The sequence below is a fragment of the Scyliorhinus canicula genome, chromosome 8 (genome assembly GCF_902713615.1).
Source record: "Scyliorhinus canicula chromosome 8, sScyCan1.1, whole genome shotgun sequence".
Classification (NCBI taxonomy): domain Eukaryota; kingdom Metazoa; phylum Chordata; class Chondrichthyes; order Carcharhiniformes; family Scyliorhinidae; genus Scyliorhinus; species Scyliorhinus canicula.
The window spans coordinates 169,606,496-169,622,817 of NC_052153.1; the positions used below are offsets into that span (position 1 = coordinate 169,606,496).

Below are 16,322 nucleotides of genomic sequence, written 5' to 3' on the forward strand. Positions count from 1 at the left end.
AGTACAAACTCCTCATCTCCCCCTCTGGGCAGAGCCGCGCAACTGCTCGTATACCGAGCTTACAAGAACACAACACATACAATATAACACAGTGTGAATTACTAGATTGTAATTCACCACAGGAACTTCTGGTCCTGCCGAGCCCCGTGGCAGCTTTGCCGGCAGCGGGGTGAGTGAGCCATGGAAACTGCCATAGCCATCAGCGGCACCAAAGGATTCTGCCACCAGTGACGGGGGGGTCGCCTCCTGCCACTGCAAAACACACAGCAGGTTGCTCTGTAAATGCACCCCTCATTGCCAGGAAACCCGCTGCGGAAATGTGCCGTCAGTAGAACCAGAAGATCCCGTCGACGTAAACAGCTGGAAAGGTCCAGCCAATTACTTTTATTTTAAATAGGCGCTCGAGAAAACTCATTCCCATGTGTATTCAACAAATTCCTTTCCTTAAAGGAGCAACACAAGTAAAATTTCAGGGAGTTAATGGAAGCAAAATGCTTTTCGTTACTAAGAAAATCAACGGGAAATGGTAGATTGTGACTGAACCAAAATAAAGTATCTGGTGAACCATTGGGAGGGGGTGGATAGAATTAGTCTTTGCCAACAGTGTAAAAAGGGCTTGTAGTGAATTGACAGTCCGCTTTATATCACACCGATTTTCTTTTCCTTCATGTGGGATCCATGAAGCAAGAAGGGGGAAGAGTGCTCTCTGAGCACCCTAAACCTCAGCATTGCCTCTTCTTGACGACAGCAGGATCTTAACTCAAACCTCCTCTCCCACACTAACTTCATGCTGGGGACAGTTCTCTTGCATGCCCAGAATCTTCAGGCCTGATGCATGCACTCCGTCTCTTATCAATGTTGGCATCACTTGTGCCAGTTGAGGAATATGCAAATAAGGAGTTAAAATAGCCAGACACTAAAGTTGAGCTCCGTGCACAGTTGGGTATCACATTGAACACAGCGCCAGTCTAGGGATAGAGCTCCTCATGGAGCTTTTCCTTCCACCCACAACTTGCCCACACTGAAAAAACTAATGCTAAATTTGACTCTGCTGTTTCTGAGCCGTGAGGAGCAAAAAGGTCCAAGGATCAGTCTCCAGCTTGTATTGTTTTAGCCAATCTCAAACAGCTCACTTTAGAGAAGGAAGAATTGGCCAGCTCCCCGTGCTGATTGCTATAAAATTACTGTGTCCACTTGTGGATACTGAGTGAGGACCTGGCTTTGAAATTCTTGACAGGTCTCCATCTAAAATGCAACATCAAAAGGCAAAATTGAATAGTGGCCAATTGGATGAGGTTTCAGTGGAGACCATCATTCATGGAACTGTTACCCAGGAAGGGAGTCAAACTCGTCAAGGGATAGGGAGAGGAGAGAAAGTCGGGGAGTGGAGAGAAAATCGGGCGAAGGAAAACAACATCACCAATGAACAGGGGGCAGGTGCATCTGAGCGTCAGGAACTGGAAATAAAAGGTGGTTTAATTGTGAGATCAGTACCCTATGGATGTGGAGCAATCACCAATGCTCCTTCAACAGCACCTTCTAAACCTGTGACCTCTACCACCTGGGAGGAAAAGGCTGGCAGATACATGGGAACACCACCATCTGCAAGTTCCCCTCCAAGTGACACCACATCATGACTTAGAACTATAACGCCATTCTTTCACTGTTGCTGGGTCAAACCCTGGAACTCCCTTCCTAACAGCACTGTGGGTGTGTCTACACCAGATGGTTTTCAAGAATGCAGCTCACAACCACCTTCTCAAGAGCAATTGCCTTTGGGAAACAAATGTTGGCCTGGTTAGCAACTCCCATGTTCTGTGAAAAAAATCCTCTGTGGGTATGTGATTGCAATTTTATTCAAGAAGCCATGACTCAGTGTCCCTGTGTAATTGCAGCATTTCTCACCCCCTGGGAGAAGCGTAATGAGACAAAAACAGCTCGAAAAAGGCGGCTGGAAAAGGAAGTGAAGAAAGAAATGGAAATATTAAAGCAGTTCTCCAACGAGAAGTCTAACCCAATTGACCAGTATCTACTAAGTGGTGATGAGAAGGTGAGAAAGTCAATGTAAGAATGCATTTAAATGCATTCTTTTTCACCAAGTTGAACTATGTTATTGTGCTAAAACATTTAAGCATTTAAAATATTCTAAGCATTTGAATTTTGCAGAGTAAAATTGCACAGATTTCTCCCAATCTCCCATCATAAATTATGCTGAAGATCAACGAAAATGGCAGAAGTGGCTAGTTGTCCTGTTTCTCCAAGGTTTCTACACATCTTCCACCAAAGTTATAGTCGGAAGTTTGACCCATTGGCGACTAAGGGCTTTTCACAGTAACTTCATTGAAGCCTACTTGTGACAATATGCGATTTTCATTTCATTTCATTGCTTTCACTCTCTCTAGCTTGAGCACTTTATTTAGAGTGCAGCAGGAAGCTGTGGAGTGTGTGGTGGAGTCACTGAAATGGCAGCTCCCCCATGGGTGGACATGGTTCATGATCTGCATGAGGATCACAGTCTGTGGAACCTTTGGGCCCATGTGCCAGTCAGAGGTGAATAGTGTGATTGAACTCTATTTAGGTACTGTAGACAATGCTGACAAGATCACATTGATCACTCCAATTAACGTGTCCCCCCATACTCCCAATGCCAACCTATGGTCTTCTACACCATGGTCCCTCATATCCCCTCTGCTAATCCATGCCCCGTACAACTCCCCATAGGCATTGATAGCCTGAGGCCGTCGATACGGCATGCGGCGTACTCTGCGAGTAGTCTGTCAATACGCCAATCGCCGAACACGATTTCACCTTCGGCGACCGGAGAATCCCGCCCATAGAATCCCTACAGTGCAGAACATTGGAGTCTGTACTGACACTCTGAAAGAGCACCATACCTAGGCCCTATCCCACCTAACCTAAAATCTTGGACACTAAGGGGCAATTGAACATGGCCAATTCTCCTAACATGCACATCTTTGAACTGTGGGAAGAAACTGGAGCACCCAGAAGAAACCCACGCAGACACGAGGAGAACATGCAAACTCGTCATCGGCAGTCACTCAAGGCCGGAATTGAACCCGGGTCAATGGCGCAGTGAGGCAACAGTGCTAACCATCCCTCTCTATTGTGCTAAAAGCATCATTAATGAAAGCCATCCCTCCACCATTTCCTAGCTCTTATCCTTCCAAAATGTCATGTACCCATCAATATCCAGGTCCCAATACGTCACCCTGCAGGCATGACCCTATCATGGCTATCAGATTGGAGTTATTTATTTCTATTTGCGCTTTTGGTAAATATGTTTTGTTTCAAACACTGTGTGATTCCAGATGTAGGGCCTTTAGATTTGTCATTTTATTATTTTTGTAACTGTTCACTTTACCTGCTGATTTACTCATAGATTTGTTCTCTCTATCATGGTGCGTTTACCTTTTTCTCTTGCTTTAATAATAATAATCTTTATTGTTGTCACAAGTAGGCTTACATTAACACTGCAATGAAGATACTGTGAAAAGGCTCCAGCCACCACATTCCGGCGCCTGTTCGGGTACACAGAGGGAGAATTCAGAATGTCCAATTCACTGAATAGCACATCTTTCGGACTTGTGGGAGGAAACCGGAGCACCCCGAGGAAACCCACGCAGACACAGGGAGAATGTGCAGACTCTGCACAGACAGTGACCCAAGCCGGGAATCGAACCTGGGACCCTGGTGCTGCGAAGCAACAATGCTAACCACTGTGCCACCGTGCCGCTTTGTCTCTACTATTTGATGTATCACACCTTCAAAATTTGATCCCTTTCCCCCACTATTTTGTTTAAAATCCTCTCTACTTCCTGAGTTATGCGGCTCACCAGAGCAATGGTCCCAGTGTACATTGTCCCAATGATACTGGCCCCACTTTCCCCAGTAATAGTGCCAGTGCCACATTACCAGAATCCACTTCAGCCACATCAGTCTTTGGGCCATGCATAGAACAAAAATAGTTCTAGGAATTATTCCAATTACTTAGGGTGAAAATGATTATACAACCATAGAAACTGGGGATCCAGGTGCATTCATTCTGGTCTCTGCTGGTATTTCATTTTGATATGAAAAGGCCATCTTCATTTCCCTTGTCAATTAGCTAGTGTGTAGGGCTTCTCTGGACCTGCTGCATTCTTCTAGCGCCCATGCTTCCATGATGGTGTTAGGTGATGTCAGTTGAATTGGCAGCCAAGTGGAGTATCAGTATCTCGTGGGCTATGGAGGAGAAGGAAATTAGGCAGAGTTTGTGCTCCTGATCATTGGCGATGCACATGTAGATGAAGATAGGAGTAGGTACGGCATCAATACATTCCCACAGATAAATAACAATCAACTCAGTCTGGGCTCAGATCGGGCAGTAGGAAAATATTAGAGTGATGCTGGGATCTGAAGAACTGTAGACCAGTCTGAGTCAATGTCTTCAAGTCAAGTGAATGAACGAACAAAGAGGAAAAGTATTTGATAGCAATATTAATTCCAGACTTTAAGTGCAATCTCTGTTTCAGATTATTGTCTGCTCCTATTTTGCACATCATCTCGCCATCTTCAGCTTGGACACTGAGTCTCACATCCAGACCCTTGAAGACAGGACATCCATGCTATTCCTGCACATTGCTGCATTGACATACAGTGGCAGCTATCTGGTGCTGTCAAATTACAATGACACTGAGAAAGTTTGTTATGTCACTTTGTGGGACTTGCAGACTGGGAAGGTAAAAGCATTACTTTCTTTATAGCTCTTGTTTTCTTTAATTTTGTTATGGGATGTGGGTGTCACAGGTTAGGCCAGCATTTATTGCCCATCCCTAGTTGCCTTTCAGAAGGTGGTGGTTGGTTTCCTTCTTGAACCACTGCAGTCCCTGAGGTGAAGGTACACCCATTGTGCTGTTAGGGAGGGAGTTCCAGAATGTTGCCCCAGCGACAGTGAAGGAATGGCGATAAATTTCCAAGTCAGGGTGGTGAGTGACTTGGAGGGGCACCTCCAGGTGGTGGGGTTCCCAAGCATCTGTTGCCCTTGTCCTTCCACATGGTAGTGGGCGTGGGTTTGGAAGGTGCTGTCGAAGGAACTTTGGTGAGTTACTGCAGTGCATCTTGTGGATGGTACACACGGCTGCCACTGTTCGTCGGTGGTGGAGGGATTGAATGTCTGTGGAAGGGGGAGCAATCAGGCGAGATGCTTTGTCCTGGATAGTTTTGAGCTTCTTGAGAGTATTTGGAGCTGCACTCATCCAGGCAAGTGGACGATTCCATTACACTTTTAGATGGTGGGAAGGCTTTGTGGGGTCAGGAGGTGAGTTACTTGCCGTAAGATTCCTAGCCTTTGACCTGCCCTGGTAACCACACGTTTCAGGTCGTGAACTTTAGTCCCCACTTGGGATCTTGGGCAGAATCTTTCAGATCGCGGGGCGTTCCCACCCCACCACTGAAAAGGTTGGTGGTGAATGCACCATGGCCGATGCTGGCAGGGCCACAGCCGGTTAATGCTCAGTGTAAATAACTGGAGACCTCACCTCACTCGGGAGGAGGTCAATTGGCCAGAAGGTCAGGCGCCTCAACCGTGCCAGGTGTTAGAGGGGGCACTACTGAGGAGGGAAGAGGCCTAGCATCCTACAGAAGTTAAACTGAAATGATAACAAAATTATATTGATGGAAGGGAATATAAGTAGGATCAGCAGTAGACCACTCTGCCCCTTGAGTCCACTCTGCCAGTCAATAAGATGATGGCTGATCTGATGTGGCCATAACTCCACTTTCCTGCCTGTCTCTCATAATCCTTGATTTCCTTGTCAATGAAACCCCTCTGAGGTAATCGCAGGGGATATGGGGGCTGCCTCCTCGCAGCCTGGATTGGATTGGATTGGATTGGATGTGTTTATTGTCACGTGTACTGAGGTGCAGTGAAAAGTATTTTTCTGCAAGCAGCTCAACAGATCATTCAGTACATGGAAGAAAAGGGAATTAAACAAAATTCAAGAAAATACATGAGAATACATAATAGGGCAACACAAGATATACAATGTAACTACATAAGCATTGGCATCGGTTGAAGCATACAGGATGTAGTGTAAATGAGGTCAGTCAATAAGAGGGTCATTTAGGAGTCTGGTGACGGTGGGGAAGAAGCTGTTTTTGAGTCTGTTCGTGCGTGTTCTCAGACTTCTGTATCTCCTGCCCGATGGAAGAAGTTGGAAAAGTGAGTAAGCTGGGTGTGAGGGATCCTTGAATATGCTGCCCGCTTTCCCCCGGCAGCGGGAGGTGTAGAAGGAGTCCATGGATGGGAGGCAGGTCCGTGTGATGGACTGGGCGGTATTCATGACTCTCCACTTCGAATTAAAAAAACCTCCTTCCCCGGGCTGCCGTTGGGAAGCTGCCTGCTTTCAGCTAGTGGCCTCCCCACCTGACAGCGGGGTCCAGTCCGCCATTGGCAAAATGCCAATGGCCTGGCAAAGTGGCCCTTAATAAGTCATTTGAATATTTAACTTTATCACCCACTGCTTATGGTAGGAAGCCTATCCAGTGCCCTTCCAAACGGCGGTAAAATACCCCAACGACAGAATGTGGTCATTCATATTCAACAGTGGATACCTTAACACACTTATGTGCTAGCAATAGAACTCTTACAATTGGCTGCTCAATGTCACCACCATGCTGGATTTTGTGAAGTAGAAGTGGATCATTTAGTGGCAGCCAAATTCTCTACCCAATTGGAAAGGAATAGAGGGGGAAGGGATGGAGAAAGGTTTTGGAAATGCCTTCGAAAGTCTGGAGGAAGAACGAAGGATCTAGGAAGTGAGTCGCAAAGGAAAGGAAAGAGCAGTTCTTGACTTTTGCCTCAGTCAGAAAGTTGGGGTTTCAAGCTCCACTCCAGAGCAAATATTTGGGGCTGGTACTTCAATGCAGTAGCTGTCACTGTTGGAGGTATTTCATTAAATACAGACATTATCTGTTCTCTCAAGGGAATGTAAAACATTCCATTGTACCATTCAAAAAAGAGCACGGGCATTCCTAGCTAAAATCTATGCCTAATGCAACATTTTTGAATTAAGTTTCCTGGTCATGAATCCCATTGCTGTTTGTGGAGAACTTGCTGTGACTCCCTCTGTTACAACAGTGACCAAAGTTTGATAGTACTTCATTATCCACAGAATACTTTGGACTGTCCTAAGGACATCAAGGGCATGAGAAAATTCAAGATCTTTTACTTTCTTTGACTTTCAGTTAAAGATGGTGGAATGGGGCAGCACAATGGCGCAGTGGTTAGCATTGCTGCCTCACGGCACCGAGGTCCCAGGTTCGATCCCGGCCCTGGGTCACTGTCCGTGTGGAGTTTGCACATTCTCCCTGTGTTTGCGTGGGTTTCACCCCCACAATCCAAACGATGCGCAGGATAGGTGGATTGGCCACGCTAAATTGGCCCTTAATTGGGGGAAAAAAATGAATTGGCTACTCTAAATGTTAAAAACAGATGGTGGAATTATGATCAATCGTACAAGTTAATAGTCATTTGGAGAATACATTAGACTGAGGCATTGTTTGAAACAGATTTGGGTGTTTTCCCAGTTTCCCGAATGATATTCCTTTAGCAATGAAAACGGATTTACCAATGATTTACCTTGCAGTATGCAAAATGGCTACCACATAATAATATTCATAACACTAAATAATTTGTTTCATATGAAAAGATAAAGACTCATGTTTACATATTGCTTTTCACAACCACTGGAGGTTTTAAATGCTTTGCAGAAAATGAAGTACTTTTGAGGTGTAGTTACTGTTGGCATGTCAGCCAATATACAAACAACAAACTCCCACCATCAGCAATATGATAATGACCAAATAATCTGTTTTGGTGATGTTGATTGAGAACACCAGGGATATCCCCTGTACTCTTTTTCCAAAAATAGTGCTACGGCCTCTTTTATATTCTTTGGCGTAGGCAAATGGGACCTTGGTTTAATTATACATTTGAAAAATTGTACCTCCATCAAACAAATTGCCCACCCTTAGTACTGCATTAGACTGTGTCATGGACAGAATATATTTCAACTCTCTTACTACCCATTATCAGTATGTTCTGTATGGAAAGAAGTGTGTCTTTAGGCACCCTCGGAGTGTGTATGCCAGTTAAAATTATGCAGCAACAAGCTTTCATAGGTCTAAAATAAAAAAGGGTATTTATACTCACATGCGCACCCTGAATTAACACAGTCACCCACAAATACACACAAGCAACACAAAGATTGAATACAGATAAACAGATTACAGTTAACTCAGTCTCTGATTTATGATTTTCAGTCTCTACCGTGACAGGTCTTTGGTTTCTTGAATGGATTTGGTGATTTCAATAAAGGTGAAGTGAAGGTCTTGTGAAATGAAGTGTTCACAGTAGATTGCGGGGATTGATCTAGGAGGTTGTTTCTCAGATGGACTTTGAATCTGGACCAGGTTTCGCTGCATGACGGCCTATAGCTGGTTACAGAATCTGGTTTTCAAAGTGGCTCATGACTGATGGTTCTCATCCATCTGCTGGGTCCTGTTGAAGTAAGCGTACAGTTCCTGAAACCAGCTTTGACTACATGACCACTGGATTAACACTTCTGACCACTCTACAGTGGATTGGGGAGGGCATCATCATACAATGGGGAGTTGATAGTGGCCAGAGTTTCAATCTTCCCTTTTGTCCAACACGAAACATGGAGACAGGCAGTTTTGGAAACTTTATTGTCTTTAGGCATTGGTCCATCCCTAAGCAATGAGATGTGTGAATTCCATAAATGACTGTGAGTAACCTCCCCATATCCATATTTAATTAGGTATTTTCCAGGAACTTGATACTGTTAGTAGATGAAATGCCTAGAGTCGTAAGATTTGCGGCAGTCATCTTAACAGCTTGTTTGTGTCTAATTTTTAAAGGTATGGACTGAAAGCTCATAATATGACATGGCTTACTGTGCATGCCAAGTGTCGGCCTTGGTATTTGTGCTCAAGCCTGGAGTAGGGCTGGAATGCAGAACTTGTTCTTCACAGTTAAGCATTGCTACTAACTGAGCCACAATTGAATGTACTCAGATGTAGGAAGCTGTTAAACAATTGCAAGTTGTAGAAGCATGTATATTATCATAGATGGATAGATAAATGCAAACATTCATAGGTGTTGATAAACTAAAACATTTTTCAAAATTATGTTTTATGTTCAGGTCCGGAAGCGTTTAAAAAATGAACCAAACGTCTGTTGCATTGCAATCACGAGCACTGCTGACCGAATTGTGTTTGGTGTTGTGAAGGCAAACAGGTAATGAGTGAGCTCCACTTTGACAACTCAAATGTTTCAGCGATTCAGAATGGCTCAAAAGCAATTAAACATGACAGGCATTGTTATGTGAGAGTACCTTTAAGAAATGGGTGTTTATAAATGGGTGTGTATATGAGTATCTATAGTGAGAGTACCTTTAAGAAATGGGTGTTTATAAATGGGTGAGTATATGAGTATCTGTATAGAGAGTACCTTTAAGAAATGGGTGTTTAGGAAATGTACCTTTAAGAAATGGGTGTTTATCAGTGATGTCAGAGTGTGGATGGAGCTGGGCTGTCTGTCAGCTTTTTACTTTTGTTTTAGGCTGTTTGCTGCAGGGTGTGTTTTAGTTTTGTTTTTCAGAGCTGGATAGCTGCAGTCACAGCCAGAAGGTGTATTAGAGTCTCTGTCTGTGATCTAAAGACTGTAAATCGATCCTGGTGATTTAAAACTAATAACAGTAGTGACTTTAACCTGATGTGCTTCTGATAAAAGGTGTTTTAAGCCTTATGGATGTTAAAATGAAAGCTTAAAGGATTACTTAGTGTTGTATTCTTTGGGGGTTGTATTTGAATTGATGGTTGCTAAGATGTTCACTGTATGTTTTAAAAAGGTTAACTTGAGTTCATAGAATAAACATTGTTTTGCTTTAAAAAATACTTTTCTGTTTCTGCTGTACCACACCTGTAGAGTGGGCCATGTGCTCCCCATACCGCAATCTAGTAAAGGTTGTGGGTCAGGTAAACTCCATGATACACTTTGGAGTTCTCTAAACCCTGGCCCATAACAGGCATATTCCCCAGCATGCAGCCAGTGTGGTAGGGCAAGTGGGCTAGGAAGACACAATGGGGAGAAGAGCCTTTTGACTAAATTAACTGGTCACTTAAGACTCAAATTGAGAACATCACAGGCGGGATTTTATTGGATATACATGAAGAGCTGTGATGTGCAGTGCTATGGACCAAGTGGAATGAGGTTGGATATCTCTGCTTTAACCGACTGAGTGGCCCTCTTGGGTGTCGGAAACTTTAAAAGAAAACTGTTTTTATTGATTTTCATATTTTATGGTAGATAATTCCATCATCATTGACAAAGTTAGCTGAGGACCTGGGTTCGATCCTGGCCCCGGGTCACTGTCCTTGTGGAGTTTGCACATTCTCCCCGTATTTGCGTGTGGCTCACCCCCACAATCCAAAGATGTGCAGGGTAGGTGGATTGCGCCCCCCCCCCCCCCCACTCTATTAGCTGCTTCGAACAAGTTGGTGAATGGCCTTCACATCTTCCAACCCCCAGATGGTGAATTTTATTTTCTCCAGTTGGAGGAATTCCAATGGGTCCGACAGCCAGTTTGCAGCTTTAGGTGGTGCTGCCAATAGCCAGCTGAACAGGATTCTTCGGCAGGTGATTAGGGAGGCAAAGGCTCGGGCATCGGCCCCTTCCCCATGAAGAGTTCTGGCTGGTCTGAGACCCCGAAGACTGCCACTTTTGTGTATGGCTCTGCCCTCATCCCCACAACCTTGGACATTGCCTCAAAGAAGGCTGTCCCGAGCCTCGCAAGTCTTGGGCAGACCCAAAATATGTGGGTGTGATTGGCTGGACCTCCCTGTCACCATGCACATTTGTCCTCCACCTCTGGAAATAACCTATTTATTTGGGTGTTGCAACTCTTTAGAGTCATAGAATTTAGAGTGCAGAAGGAGGCCATTCGGACCATCGAGTCTGCACCGGCTCTTTCTTGGAAAGAGCACCTTACCTAAGTCCTCTCCCCGTAACCCATCAACCCCATCTAACTCAAGGGTAATTTAGCATGGCCAATTCACCTAAGCTGCACATTTTTGGACAGTAGGAGGAAACCTGAGCACTCGGCGGAAACCCACGCGGATATGGGGAGAATGTGCAGACTCCGCACAGACAGTGACCCAAGCGGGAATCGAACCTGGGACCCTGGTGCTGTGAATCCATAGTGCTAAGCACTATGCCACCATGCTTCCCCGAAATTTAGGATTTGTCTGTGTGAGTTGGAGGGAAGTTTGCAAGTGGTGGTGTTCACATGCACCTGCTGCCCTTGTTCTTCTAGATGGTAGACGTTGTGGATTTAGTTGGTGCTTCCAATGGCACCGTGGCAAGTTGTTGCAGTGCCTCTTGTAAATGTTGCACACTGCTGCCACTGTGTACCAACAGTGCAGGAGGTCAATATTTAGGGTCCTGAATGTGTGCCACTTAAGTGAATTATTTTGTCCTGGGTAGTGTTGAGCTTGAAGAGTGTTTTTGGAGCTTTGTTTTATTCATTCAAGAAATGTGGAAGTTGCCAGCATTTCTTGCCATCTCTAATTACCTTTGAGAAGGTGGTGGTGAGCTACCTTCTTGGACCGCTGAAGTCCATGTGGTTTAGATACCCCCACGGTGCTGGAAGGGGAAGTTCTAGGACTTTGACCCAACGACAGTGAAGGAATGGTGATATATTTCCAACTCAGGATGGTGAGTGACTTGGAGGAGAACTTCCAGGTGGCGGTGTTCCCATGTGTCTGCTGCTCTTGTCGATAGAAAGAAAAATACAGCACAGAACAGGCCCTTCGGCCCACGATGTTGTGCCGAACCTTTGTCCTAGATTAATCATAGATTATCATAGAATTCACAGTGCAGAAGGAGGCCATTCGGCCCATCGAGTCTGCACTGGCTCTTGGAAAGAGCATGCTACCCAAGGTCAACACTTCCACCCTCTCCCCATAACCCAGTAACCCCACCCAACACTAAGGGCAATTTTGGACACTATGGTGATGGTTGTAGGTTTGGAAGGTACTGGTTAAGGAGCCTTAATGCGTTCCTGAAGTTCATCTTGTAGGTGGTACTCATTGCTGCGACTGTTCTTCAGTGGTCGAGAGAGTGAATGTTTGTGGATAAGGTACCCGGCTGCTTTGTCCTGGATGGCATTACACCTCTTGAATGTTGTTGAATCTGCACTCATCCATACAAACATATGAATTAGCAGCAGGAGTAGGCCATTCAGTCCTTCGAGCCTGGGCAGCACGGTAGCATCGTGATTAGCACAGTTGCTTCACAGCTCCAGGGTCCCAGGTTCAGTTCCCGGCTGGGTCACTGTCTGTGCGGAGTCTGCACGTTCTCCCTGTGTCTCCGTGGGTTTCCTCCGGGTGCTCCGGTTTCCTCCCACAGTCCAAAGATGTGCAGGTTAGGTGGATTGGCCATGCTAAATTGCCCTTAGTGTCCAGAAAAGGTTAAGTGGGGGTTACTGGGTTACGGGCATAGGGTAGATATGTGGGCTTGAGTCAGGTGTTCTTTGTAATGGCCGGTGCAGACTCGATGGGCCAAATGGCCTCTTTCTGCACTGTATATTCTGTGTATCTATGTATCTATGAGCCTGCTCCACCATTCAATAAGATCATGGTTGATCTGATTGTGACCTTAGCTCCACATTCCCACCCACCCCTGATAACTTTTGACTCCCTTGTTGGTCAAGAATATATTTACCTCTGCCTTAAAAGTATTCAGTACCCCTGCCTCTACTGCTCTCTGGGGAAGAGAGTTCCAAAGACTTAAGACCCTTTGAGTGAAAAAAAATTTCACCTTCATCTTAAATATACAGGGTATACTTAAAAAGGAAATTAGGAGGGCAAGAAGGGGGCATGAGGCAGCTTTGGCTGAGAGGAGTCAGGTGAATCCAAAGGGAGTCTTTCAGTATATTAAAGGAAAAAGAATAACTAGAGAGAGAATAGGACCCCTCAAGGACCAAAGTGGACACATATTTTTCATATATGTGGAACCGTAGGAGATGGGCAAGCTTCTCCATGAATATTTCTCTTCTGTGTTTACCGTGGAGAAAGACATGAAGACTTGGGAACCTGGCAAGGTTAGTGGCGATATATTGGGGACAGTTCGCAATATAGTCGAGGAAGTGATGGAAGCATTAAAATGTATGAAGGCGGATGAATCTCCTGGCCCTGACCAGGTATATCCAAGAATACTGCTAGAGAGGAAATTACGGGAGCCCTGGCTGAGATATTTGCATCATCGTTAGCCATGGGTGGGGTGAGGTATCAGAGAGGAGGGTGGCGAATGTTGTGCCCTTATTTACGAAGGACTACAAGGAAAAACCTGGGAATTACAGACCGGTATGGCTAACATCTGTGGTGGGTAAGTTACGAGAGAGGATTCTGAGGGATAAGATATACAGGTATTTGGAAAGATAGGGTTTGATTAGGGAGTAGGCAGCACAGCTTTGTGCATGGGAGATCACGCCTTACAAATTTGTTAGAGTTCTTTGATGAAGTGACCAGGAAGGGTGATGAGGGCAGAACGATAGACATAGTCCATATGGACTTCAGTAAGTCTTTTGATAAAGTTCCACATGGTAGGCTGCTCTGGAAGGTTAGACCACATGGAATCCAGGGAGATTCTTTGGACTTGTGCCTTGTAGACAGAGGACCGGTTTTGGCTAGTCAGGAGGTGAGTTACTCACCATCAAATTCCCAGCGTTTTATCTGCTCTTGCAGCCACAATATTTAAGATTTTCCAGTTAAATTTATGGTCAGTGGTAACCCCATGGTGTTATAGGTGGGAAATCAGCAATAGGATTGAATGTCAAGCGGCAGGTAATGATTGGATTTTCTCTTGTTAGAGATGGTTATTGCTTGGCAATAAGCAAACGTTACTTGTCGTTTATCGGCCCCAGCCTGTATATTGTCCCGGTTTTGCTGCATGCCACCCACCACTATGGAGCGCCAGCGTGCCATTTTTGTGGCCAGCCCCAACATCCACGGCAGCACTGCCGGGCCCGCAACGCGACCTGCAGAAGCTGCAGTCGCAAAGGACACTATGCCCGAGTATGCCTGGCAAAATTGAAACTTTCTAACTCCCCCGCAGTCCAGAGCACTCGCCTCCCAAACTCGCAGGCCCGCAGACCCCGTAATGCTGCAGTGTGTCTGCCGACTCTGCTTCCGCCCGACATGTGCGACTCATGGGGGCCGCCATCTTGGCAATCCTCCCCCATGCGGCCGGCCATGTGCGAGTCATGGGGGCCGCCATCTTGGGCGCCATCTTCCTCGCCGCCCGCCACGTGTGATGCACGGGGGTGGCCATCTTGGACGCCACCTTCTTCATCCCCGCCACGTGCGATCAATGGGGGCCGCCATCTTGGCCATCAACCGCACCTCACCTCGACGACTACAACCTCAGCGGACAGTCATCACAGGGGCCACTCCAGCACTGCTGATCGAGCCGCCGACTACCCGCAACTCAGCGCAGTCACGTTGGAACAGTCACGTCCGAAATACCTCCAGAGCTCGATGATGTCCGTTAAAATCAACGGGTACAGGACACCGTGCCTCTTCGACTCCGGGAGCACCAAGAGCTTCGTACATCCTGACCTGGTAAGACGCTGTTCGCTCCCTATCTTCCCTGCACTGCAAACTATCTCCCTCGCCTCGGGCTCGCACTCGGTCCACACCGTCGCGACCCTAACGATTCAGGGCGCCAGCTACTCTAATTTCCAGCTGTACGTACTCCCCGACCTCTGCGCCCCACTCTTACTCGGGCTCAATTTCCAATGTAATCTCAAGAGCCTCACACTCAGCTTCGGTGGACCCCTACCTCCACTCACTATCTGCAGTCTAGCGACTCTGAAAATCAACCCCTCTCCACTCTTCGCTAATCTCACTGCTAACTGCAAACCCGTAGCCACTCGCAGCAGGAGGTACAGCATGCAGGATAGAGTATTCATCAGAACCGAAGTCCTGCAGCTCCTACGTGAGGGAGTCATAGAGGCCAGTAACAGCCCCTGGAGAGCTCAGGTGGTGGTCGTCAAGACCGGGGAAAAGTTCCGGATGGTGGTTGATTACAGCCAAACCATTAACCGGTTCACGCACCTCGATGCGTACCCCCTCCACAGAATTGCAGACATGGTCAATCAGATCGCCCAGTACCGCATATTCTCCACGGTGGATCTGAAGTCTGCTTACCACCAGCTCCTAATCCGCCCGGAGGACCGCCACTACACAGTGTTCGAGGCAGATGGGCGCCTCTTCCACTTCCTGCGGGTCCCGTTTGGCATCACGAATGGGGTCTCGGTGTTCCAACGAACAATGGACCGAATAGTGGACCAGTACGGGCTGCGGGCCACGTTTCCGTACTTGGACAATGTCACCATCTGTGGCCATGATCAGCAGGACCACAACGCCAACCTCCACCGATTTCTCCAAACCGCCCAGAAACTCAACCTCACCGACAATACGGAGAAATGCGTTTTCCGCACTACCAGACTAGCCATCCTCGGCCATGTCGTGGAAAATGGAGTCCTGGGCCCCGACCCAGACCGTATGCGCCCCCTCTTACAACTCCCTCTCCCTCGTTGCCCCAGGGCCCTTAAGGGGTGCCTGGGATTCTTCTCTTATTACGCCCAGTAGGTCCCCCAGTATGCTGACAAAGCCCGCCCACTATTTAGGACCACACTCTTCCCACTGTCAGCTGAGGCCCGCCAGGCCTTCAACTGCATCAAGGAGGACATCGGCAAAGCGGCCATGCGGGCGGTGGATGAATCCGTCACCTTTCAGGTGGAGAGCGATGCCTCAGAGGTCGCTCTCGCCGCCACTCTGAATCTGGCAGGGAGACCAGTTGCCTTCTTCTCCCGAACCCTCTCCGCTTCGGAACTTCGACAGTCCTCAGTCGAAAAGGAAGCTCAAGCCATTGTGGAAGCCGTACGGCACTGGAGGCACTACCTCGCAGGTAGGAGGTTTACCCTCATCACCGACCAAAGATCGGTTGCCTTCATGTTCGACAACTCGCAAAGGTGCAAAATTAATAAAATCTTGCGGTGGAGGATCGAACTCTCCACCTATAATTACAATATCATATATCGACCGGGGAAGCTCAACGAGCCCCCAGATGCCCTGTCCCGCGGCACATGCGCCAGCGCGCAAGACGACCAATTGAAGGCTATCCACAATGACCTCTTGCACCCGGGGGTAACCCGGCTCGCCCACTACGTCAAAGG

At 46.8% G+C, this 16,322-nt stretch overlaps 1 protein-coding gene across 1 annotated transcript in view; it reads left to right on the plus strand.

Moving 5' to 3' along the window:
• The window catches only part of LOC119970691 (NACHT and WD repeat domain-containing protein 2-like), a 216,904-nt gene that overhangs the window by 182,281 nt on the left and 18,301 nt on the right, over positions 1-16,322 (plus strand). Inside the window, exons 28-30 of the mRNA XM_038805713.1 lie at positions 1,896-2,050; positions 4,533-4,739; positions 9,225-9,319. Of these exons, the coding sequence (XP_038661641.1) occupies positions 1,896-2,050; positions 4,533-4,739; positions 9,225-9,319 (457 nt within the window). The remainder of the gene's footprint in view (positions 1-1,895; positions 2,051-4,532; positions 4,740-9,224; positions 9,320-16,322) is intronic.